The sequence below is a fragment of the Pelodiscus sinensis genome, chromosome 11, assembly GCF_052426305.1.
Source record: "Pelodiscus sinensis isolate ZL-2025 chromosome 11, ASM5242630v1, whole genome shotgun sequence".
Taxonomy (NCBI): Eukaryota; Metazoa; Chordata; order Testudines; family Trionychidae; genus Pelodiscus; species Pelodiscus sinensis.
Genome location: NC_143062.1, coordinates 15,270,958 through 15,280,379, shown reverse-complemented (window position 1 = coordinate 15,280,379; position 9,422 = coordinate 15,270,958). Strand labels below are relative to the sequence as shown.

The following is a 9,422-nucleotide window of genomic DNA, read 5'->3' as shown; positions in this document are numbered from 1 at the left end:
GCAATGCAGGAATACTGGGTTGTGCACCCCTGCCTTTAGCTAGTCTGTGAGCAGTGTTCCCTGTAAGGTGAGTGCTTGGGCAGCTCCCCCAGGGGAGGTTCAAATGCTGCTTGGCTGTGTTTCCACTGGTGGTGTTCATCTGCACATGCCTTGGTGCATGTAAAAAAAGTTATTCCACACATGGATGGAGTTCTACATGCTGCTCGCATCAACCTATCCTAAAGAGCATGCTGGGTGCCCTTTGATGACGGACTTGGCTGCAGGAGTGGGGGGGTCTGCAGGAAAGAACAGAGAGAGAGTTTGGGGCAAGCTCTGCTCCAGGGAGCTACTGGCCAAGACCTGCACCTCTCCAGCTATGCCCTCTACAGCCTCTACCTCTCTCAGCCCCTGCCAGGTGGCACCCTGGGCCTCACTCCTGAAGAACTGGTGCAGGAGCTGACTCCAGGTTGTGGTGTCTGACCTGGAAGGGAGCAAGCTACCTTAGGAGGTGTGGGGAGGGCAGACACCAGGTGCAAGTTAAGGGCAGCTGGAGCTGGGGGAGCAACCCCAGGGCCCAAAGCAAGTACCACAGAGCCAGCAGCCCTGTCCCAGCAGTCCTGCCCCTCCCTCCCCGCCAGCTGGCGGCCACGTGCCCTTTCCCACTTCATGCAGAAGCGCGGCAGCGAGCCAAGCAGGGGAGGGAGGAATTAAGAGGGTAAGTTAGCGCTCAGAGGGAGGGGCCGGGGAGCGCCCACGTGGTTGGAGTTTCAAATCCACGTCCGGCCCCTCCCATTACGCAGCTCTCTGTGCACTTGGCTCCCAGAGACTCCGCCCCTCCTGTCGCGTGTATAAAGCCCCGCCCCGTGGTGACGCCCTATAAAGGCGCCGAGTAGTGTTGTGTCGCGCTGCGACTGGGCGTGCGGCGTCTTGCTTTGTGGCTCGTCTCCTTTTCCTTTACGGCCGTCCCGCCCCGCGCTCCTCCCTTTCTCTGCTCGCTAAGATGGCGGCGGCCGGGGTAAGTGTGTCGCTTCTGCGTGTCCCTGCTCTCCCTGGGCAATCCGTCCCCATCCGTTCCTGGCGGGCTGGCCCGGGCCTGGGGGAAGGGCAGGGCTGGGGTGCGGGTGGGCTCGTTTACCTGTGGCTGCTATTGCTGGGGTGCGCCCCTGGGGACTGGGTGGGGAGGGGGCTGACCCGCTGAAGGAGAGGTGGGGCTGGAGAGGAGCGAGCGGTTCAGGGAGGCGGCCCTAGGGGCCGGGGGGGTTAACGCGAGAGGAGAAGCTGTCGGGGTGTGTGAGAAGGCTCCTGCTGCTATGGGGCAGTTGCTAGGGGGTGCGAGTTTGTGCCTCCCCAACGACTCCCTACTATAGGGGGGTGTTTTTGCCTTGGAGTCCTTTTTTTTTGAGGTATTCGGGGCTGCCCTATAATTTAGGTATTGCTGGGGGGGTATAGTGCTCGCGGGGGAGAGGAGCCTTTCTGAGTGTGCTGGGGTACCTGGTGTTGACCATTGACTTGGATTTTCTTGTCCTTGTGTGCCTCTCTAGTGGAGAACTGGCCAAGGGAGGGTATTGGCTTCTGAGTTTGGTCAGTGGGATGGGAGCAATGGATGGGATTGGCTCAGCATGAGTCTGTAAAGAGAGGCATGGCTCTTTGGGTGCATGGCAAAGCTAGCAGTGAAAATGACAGGCTAGACATGTTGCACGGAGTGCTTGGGTCTGTGGGGGTAGAGGTCTTTGTGCATGTGTGGGGAATGCTGAAGCAAAGGGGGTTGTCTGATCTGGGGTGGTGATAATTTCAGGGGGAGTATTGGGAGGTAGGATAGTGGCTGTGAGAAGGTGCTGTCCCTGAACTGGTGAGGGACCTGGCAGGGTAGATGAAGGGAGCTACTGTCTGGTGGATGGGGGGTGGGGGGTGGGGGAATACCTGGGAGGTGATGGTAGCTGAAGAGGTAAAGGAGGTGTCTGGTTGGTATGAAGGCTGGTAAAGGTTGGTATGAAGGTATAAAGGAGGTAAAGGTTGGTATGAAGGCTGGTAAAATCAGGGTGCTGTCAGTTGAGTTTAAGGAGGTGACTTGTTCCTGTGTTTCTCATACTTGATTCATTTTCTGTGTCCTACAGACTCTCTACACCTATCCTGAGAACTGGCGGGCATTTAAAGCCCTCATTGCTGCCCAGTACAGCGGGGCTAAGATCAAGGTCCTTTCCACTCCACCCCAGTTCCACTTTGGGCAAACCAACAAGACCCCTGAGTTCCTGAAGAAATTCCCTGTTGGGAAGGTGAGTAACAGTGTTACATGTGCCTCCTTATGCTGAGTAAGAAGCAGGCTTGGGCAGTGGGTATTGCTGGATAGTGCCAGACTTCCAGTAACGAATCATTCATGTCAGAGAAACAGATGTCCCATGGAGTCACTGTCCTCTCCTGTAGTCTCCATGTGAGGGATATATGGTGGCTATGGGGTGAGGGGCGCACCTGGTCTGGTAGCAGGCAGATCAGCTTCAAACAATTTTGAATTGCATTTCGTGGTGTGGAAGATGTTGGTAGCTAGAGTGTGGTAGTCGCTCATGTCACCTTGCCCCTTGGGCAGGACACAAGTGACAGCTGTGCGTGAACTTGGGAAGTAAGCTTAGAAGGGGCAAACTCTGAGTGATTCCTCTCCAAGGCATGCTTCCCATGTAGCCTGCCTCTTTGTTGCTAGCCATTCCAGCCTTCAGGTGGGCAAGAATGGCTGTCTAATGAGGCCATGAATGCCTTCTCTCCCCTCCTCCCGACTGTCCATGATGGATGTCAGTTGGAACAAGATGCCCTTGGGGTGACCAGTGTGTCAGATGAGGGAGGGAAGGGTCTGGGAACTGGCTGTGCTCTGATAGCTGGTAGAATTAGCCAGGGTAGCTGGAGTGAGGGGGTGCTGCACAGGCTGGTGAAAGCCTTGGTTGCTCTGTAAGGGGTGACATGGTGTTTGCTTTTTAGGTTCCTGCCTTTGAAGGGGCTGATGGATTCTGTGTGTTTGAGAGTAACGCCATCGCACACTATGGTAATGGCATGGGGGCAGCCCCCTACACCTGGGTGGGGAATGAAGGAATGTGGTGGGGGAGAGCATACCCTGTCCAGCTTGCTCCTAGCAGTAAAGCTAGAGTGTTCTTGCCCCATCCAGCTGCTCCTTCCTGTGCTGCTGGACTAATGGCACTGGCCAGCCCCTTCCTATATCCAGTGCAACTGTAGTTGGATCAGTACTTGTGTATTTGCTTGCCCTGTGGTACCCTTGGGGACTGGGCTTGGCTCTCCCCGCTGCTGGCTCTGCTAGGGCAGATCTGCTTTCTGTCCACTGATGGCAACCACACTCAGAGTGGGTAATGCTGGTGCTGCAGGGGATAGATGTTGGTCTGTGGTGGTGGGGGTGTAGGTTTGGGGTGGGAAGAGCTGGGCATGTCTTGGCTGGATGGGATTGGTGTCCTTGCCCATGCTGGTAACTAGCTGGCTCTCCTGTTCCAGTGAGTAATGATGAGCTGCGGGGATCCACCAAGGAGACAGCAGCCCAGATCATCCAGTGGGTGAGCTTTGCTGACAGTGACATCGTCCCTCCTGCCAGCACCTGGGTCTTCCCTACGCTGGGCATCATGCACTACAACAAGCAGGTCAGTGGCATGAACAGGTGGCACCTGATTTATTCATCAAGAGAAGAAGTTGGCTCCTTCCCATCCCTGTGTGTGTGTGGAAGAAGGGTAGTGGGAGCCCCTGGTAGCAAGCAGCACTATCAGGAGCAGAACCTACCATCCACTGCGGGAGACTCAAAGGTTTAGAAGTTGTCCATGAGGCAGGATCAGGACTCTAGAGGTATGCGTCACTAGCTATGTGATGGTAGCACTCGGTGACCTGGATCACCCCTAGTGTGGCACAGATACATGAGCCCATAGTCTGTGTCCACCATTCCAGCATCTCGCCAAAGGCCTGGGGGTGAGAGTGGCCAGAAATGTCTAAGGAAAAAGCTGTAGCTGTTCAAGGTCCCTGCTCTCCTCCCATCCACAGTGAAAGGTAGTGTTCCCTGTAAGCTGAGCCCTTGGGCAGTTACCCAGGAGAGAGTCCAATGCTGCCCAGCTGATTAGCAGAGCACCCACAGCCTGTGTTTCTACTAGTGGTACACATCTGCACATAACTTATTTCACCCATGTATGGAAAAATTGGAGGGAATGTTGGTGGAAGGGCCCTCCTTCCTGCTTGCTGGAGGCCCTGAGCCTTTGAGTCCAGGCTGCTGTGGTGCAGTCTGGCTAGTAGGGTGAAGTGAAGCTCCTGGCATGGCCTTAACTCCTACAGATGGGCACGTGCTGAGGAGAGGGTCTTGGGGCTACTGCTTCTTGGACTGGTGCCACCTCTGCAGCTGGAAGGGCGAATTTCCTGTTGCTAGTCTGCAGTGTGAGGAGGTGCTAGCTCTGCTGTCATCTTCCCGGAGGGTCAGAAGACTTCCATAGCTATAGGGCTCCTGTTTTCTTCCACATGGTAATCCAGTGAGACTTGCTGCTTTGCCCTGTTCATGCGGGACTGGGATGGGTGAGGGGTAGGAAGGGTCACACTGAGATGATGCACTTCTAACTCCCTTATCTCCCTGCTGGGCTCCTGTTCAGGAAACAGCCCCAGAGCCAGGCTAGCCTGAGGTTCCCTCTTGCTTTGAGGACCATTCTTGTCTTGGTGCCAAGCATAATAAGCTGCTGCATCTCCTGCCAGCTGAAGGCAGGGTGGGGAGAGGTGATACACAAGCTACCAGTGGCAGGGCATCTCAAGCACCTGGGCCTTGGAGTTCAGAGGCCTTCCGTTGGATGGGGAGGAAGGGATTTGTCTCAGAGGAGAGGACTTTCCTGAAGTTAGTGGCTGGACCTAAGTTTAGAACTCAGGTGACCTGGTTCCTTTGCTCTAACCACTAGAGCAGTGGTGGGCAAACTACAACCTGTGGGTCACATCTGGCCTGTCAGGCATCTTAATCTGGCCCTTGAGTTCTTGCTGGGGAGCAGGGTCTTGGGCTTGTCCTGTTTGATGTGGCTCCTAGAAGCAGCAGCATGTTTCCCCATCATCTCCTATGCACATAGGCAGTGCATAGAGCTGCCAGGCTGCATGTCTGCATAGGAGCTGGCAAGAGGTGAGATGCTGCGGCTGCTTCTGGAAGATGTTTGAGGAGGTAAATACAGCCTGGAGTCTGCACCCCTGAGCTCTGTGCTGATCTCCTTCCACTCCCCTGCCACCTTGTGCTGCTTAGTCCCAGCCTGGAGCATCCTCCTGCACCCCAGAGCCCTTGTCCCCAACCTCACCCCAGAGCCTGTACCCCCAGCTGGAAGCCTGTACCCTGAACTCCTAATTTCTGGGCCCACCCAAGAGCCTGCACCCCAGCTAGAGCCCACCCAAGAGCCTTTCCTGCACTCCAGCTTCAACTTCATGAGCATTCATGGCCCTCCGTACAATTTCCATATGCTGATGTGGTCCTCAGGCCAAAAAGTGCCCAGTCTTGCACTAGTGTGTGCTTGGTTTCCTGGGAATGCTGGGGAGGGGTGGGTGGTGGTGGCGGCAGCTGTTTCCTGGATGTGGTGGCAGTGTATGGTGGTAAAGTGAGTGCCTGGTGCCCCTGCCACAGTGGGGCTCACCTGATCTCTTGCATCTGCAGGCCACAGAGTATGCCAAGGAGGAGGTGAAGCGGATCCTGGGCATCCTGGACTTTCACCTGAAGACCCGGACCTTCCTGGTGGGAGAGCGCATCACACTGGCTGACATCTCTGTCGTGTGTGCGCTCCTCTGGCTCTACAAGCAGGTGCGAGAGCTTGGCGCTGCTGCCTGGGCTGTAGGCAGTGGCAGGAGGGTCTGCTTCTGGACTGTAGATTGGCTGAGTTCCTGCTGCCTTGGAGCTGTAGCTGGAGTCTCAGCTGGGGCACCAAGGTAGCAGGGCTGGGCAGGAATTCCAATGTGGCTGCAAAGGCTTGGAGTGGTTGCCTGGCCCTTGGGCAGGGTTGAATGCCCAGGAAGCTCCTCTTCTGTGCTCAATGTCCTGAGCTAGGGTGGAGCTGGCTCCACCTGTGCTGATCTCACCCTCTTTCCAGGTGCTGGAGCCATCTTTCCGCCAGCCCTACAGCAATGCCAATCGCTGGTTTGTGACCTGTATCAACCAGCCGCAGTTCAAAGCTGTACTGGGTGAGGTGAAGCTGTGTGAGAAGATGGCTCAGTTTGATGGTAAGCAGCTCCCCAGGCAGAGAACTGGCCCTCTGCCCCCCACTGAGGGGAGTGTTGCTGTTCTAGTGCCCACGGTGTGAGCAGCTCTGGCCCGGTTAGAAACTGGGGCTGCGCTGAGTCTAGAAAAGCTTGGCTGGGGAGAAGAGGTGGGAGGCAGGGACTTGCTGACCCTCTGAAGTGATGTTGCTGGGGTCTGTGCACTCTGAGTTCCTGGCCACCTTCCCCTGTGGGGCCTCCCAGGACTCGCTCTGCCCCAATTTTGTTCTGAGAGATTGCAGCCTTGTGGGATTAACCCCCCAAAATGCCAGCATGTTCTACTGTGGTCTGGATCTCCCTGGGTTAGGGCCTCAATAGCTGTGTTTCTGCCGTGACTGTCTCAGGCCGATCTGCCAGGCTTGCCTATGGGGCATAGGAGAGATCTGACTGCCGAACTGGGCTTCTTTCTCTCTCTCTCTCTCTCTCTCTCTCTCTCTGCTGCAGCCAAGAAGTTTGCTGAGAACCAGCCAAAGAAAGATGTGCCCAAGAAGGAGAAGCCAGCCAAGGAGGAGAAGAAGCAGGAGAAGAAAGAGGAGAGGAAGTCTGAGCCTGAGGAGGAGCTGGATGAGTGTGATCAGGCCCTGGCTGCTGAGCCAAAGTCCAAGGACCCCTTTGCTCACCTGCCCAAGAGGTGCTCCCCTGTTCTCTAGGCTGGACCAGCCCTGGCTGGTGGGGCACTTGCAGGGAGAGGGGGTGATGGGGCCAGATCTGGCAGCTGCATGCAGAACCTCTTTCTCCCCCCCTCACCCCCTTTCAGCTGCCCTGCAATAATCACGCTCCTCTCTAGTGCTGGTGGGCTGGGCCCTGGGAGGGGCCAGTTCCCATGCTCTGCTCTCCTTCTCTTCTGGCCTCTTCTGGGCAAACTGCCACCAGCTCTTGTTTTTGCCAGACATTGGGGACCCAGCCAGCCCCCTCCTGCTGCTTTGGAGGGCCTCTGGATGAGAGAGGGCAGAGTGGTCTTTCCAGAACAAACAGGAGTTGGCTTTGGTGGGAGCCCAGCCCCTCCCTGCCTTGTGGAGGAGGGAAGCAAGCTGCTGGGAGTCAGATTTCAGGTTGGGCATCTTTGCTCATGGCTCCTCTGCTGCCACCTCTGGCCACTAGGGGGCAGTGGCTACAAGCTGGCAGGCAGAGCCTTAGCACTGCTGAGCTGGAGTCACTCTAATCCCACGCCCTGCTGCATGCCTGGGATAGCTTCATGCGCTGCACTGCACTGTCTGGGCCAGTAGTTCCCAAACTCTTTGGCATCACGCCCCCTTTTTCATTTTTGAGAAACCCTCGTGCCCCTCCCAAAAACCTGTGGGGTGGGGAGAGGAACTGACCGGGGCCAAAACAGTCATGGCCCCTTTAATTCCCAGGACCTGGGGGGGAAGGTGCCAGTACTCCAGGCGCATGGTCTGGTGGACACCCAACCAGGAAAAACCAAAAATACTGGACATCTTGCATGGTATTTTCTATGGTTTTTTTTTTTGTTTTTTTTTTTTTGTTACTGGCCAGACCGGGCTCTTTCGGGGTGGCAGGAGGGGCGGGGGGGGAGATTCCTCATGCCCCCCTGGAATCTCTTCACACCTCCCAGTTTGGGAACCTATGGTCTGAGCCCAGGATCCTTGCTGGCACGTGGTGCACATGGCTCCTAACGCCCATGCCGCTGGTCTAGTCCAGGCCCACCGGGCAGGCTGGAGCAGATGCTCCTGGCCCCCCTCAAAGCCTTCCCTTGCTCTTAGCTATGGGTTCTCAGTCACTGACCTGGAAGATGAGCTGTGCATGGTTCTGCCTCCAGCTCTAAACTCCTGAGCAGGAAGAGGGGCTAGGTGGGACAAACGCAGGTTGTCTGGAAGGCAGCTGCCTTGCCTGTCTCTGATGGAACCATTCTGCCCCAGCCCCTTCATCATGGACGAGTTCAAGCGGAAGTACTCCAATGAGGACACGCTAACGGTGGCACTACCCTACTTCTGGGAGCACTTTGACAAGGACGGCTGGTCTATCTGGTACGCACAGTACCGCTTCCCCGAAGAGCTGAGCCAGACCTTCATGAGCTGCAACCTCATCACAGGTCAGAGCCCAGCCCCTGGTCTGAGGGGGTCTCCTAGGGCTGGGGCACGGCAGTGACGGCTCTCCTGTCTCTTCTTTCTAGGCATGTTCCAGCGCCTGGACAAGCTGCGGAAGAACGCTTTTGCCAGCGTCATCCTCTTTGGCACCAACAACGATAGCATCATCTCTGGTGTCTGGGTCTTCCGTGGCCAGGAGCTGGCCTTCCCGGTGAGGCTCTGCCTGTCCTGCATGTGCTGCAAGTCTGGCCATCCCCACTAGGAGCGGGTACCCCCTCACTCTGCACTGCCACCCTACAGGGTGAGGCACTAGGCAGCTGTGTGTCTGCACCGTGCTGGCTTCCTGGCCTAGGAACTGGTAAATGTTCCTGGTGCAGATGCAGCTTGGGGCAGTCAGTGTCCTGGCATGGGGTCAACCTGCTCCCATGGGTGTCTCTCGCCATACCCAGTGGGAATGGCTCCTTGGCTGCCCCCTGCTGATCCCTTTCCTCTGTTCCTAGCTGAGCCCTGACTGGCAGGTGGATTACGAGTCCTATACCTGGAGGAAGCTGGATGCAGACAGTGAGGAGTGCAAGACGCTGGTCAAGGAATATTTCATGTGGGAGGGTGAATTCAAACACATCGGCAAAGCTTTCAACCAGGGCAAGATCTTCAAGTGAGGGCAGTGCCTTCCCGCCAGCTGGGACTGCACAGACTGGCCAGTGAGGGACAGCAGCCTCTGGACAGCAGCCAGTAGGAGCATGGGCTGCTGGGAACTGTTCACCAGGGGTCAAACATCAGGAGCCTGGATCAGTGATGTGAAAAATAAAGCCCCCAGATGCTGGTATCCTGAGATCTGTTGTTCCTGGACCGGGGCTTGTGGGACTGGATGGGAGCTTGCTGATGCTTTCTCAGCACTCGGGGGCTGGCTGTGGGTTGCCACAACGCTGTGGGTACCTCTGTGGGTATGTCTACATTGCATTCCTCTTCCGAGAGAGGAATGCAAATGCAGACAAGTGAAATTGCAAATGAAGCTTGGATTTGAATTTCCCACACTTCATTTACATAATCATGTCCCCCTGCTATTTCGAAATAAGGCTGTGTAGATGTGGTTATTTTGAAAGAAACCCCTTCTTTCAAAATAAGCTTACTCAAAAAATGAAGCTTACCTGTTCTAAAAGG

At 56.1% G+C, this 9,422-nt stretch overlaps 1 protein-coding gene across 1 annotated transcript; it reads left to right on the top strand.

Annotated features, from left to right (window-relative positions):
- Positions 1-838: 838 nt before the first annotated feature.
- On the top strand, positions 839-9,087 carry EEF1G (eukaryotic translation elongation factor 1 gamma). The gene is made up of 10 exons (XM_006113570.4): positions 839-994; positions 2,094-2,252; positions 2,944-3,007; positions 3,466-3,608; positions 5,621-5,764; positions 6,051-6,180; positions 6,661-6,847; positions 8,094-8,266; positions 8,348-8,472; positions 8,762-9,087. The coding sequence occupies exons 1-10, from the start codon at positions 980-982 to the stop codon at positions 8,918-8,920; spliced, it is 1,299 nt and encodes a 432-aa protein (XP_006113632.2). The 5' UTR covers positions 839-979; the 3' UTR covers positions 8,921-9,087.
- The last annotated feature ends 335 nt before the right edge of the window (positions 9,088-9,422 follow it).

Coding starts and splice junctions, on each gene's coding strand:
- EEF1G (XM_006113570.4), top strand. Junction 3,609..5,620: donor TCATGCACTACAACAAGCAG/GTCAGTGGCATG, acceptor TTGCATCTGCAG/GCCACAGAGTATGCCAAGGA. Junction 5,765..6,050: donor TCCTCTGGCTCTACAAGCAG/GTGCGAGAGCTT, acceptor CCCTCTTTCCAG/GTGCTGGAGCCATCTTTCCG.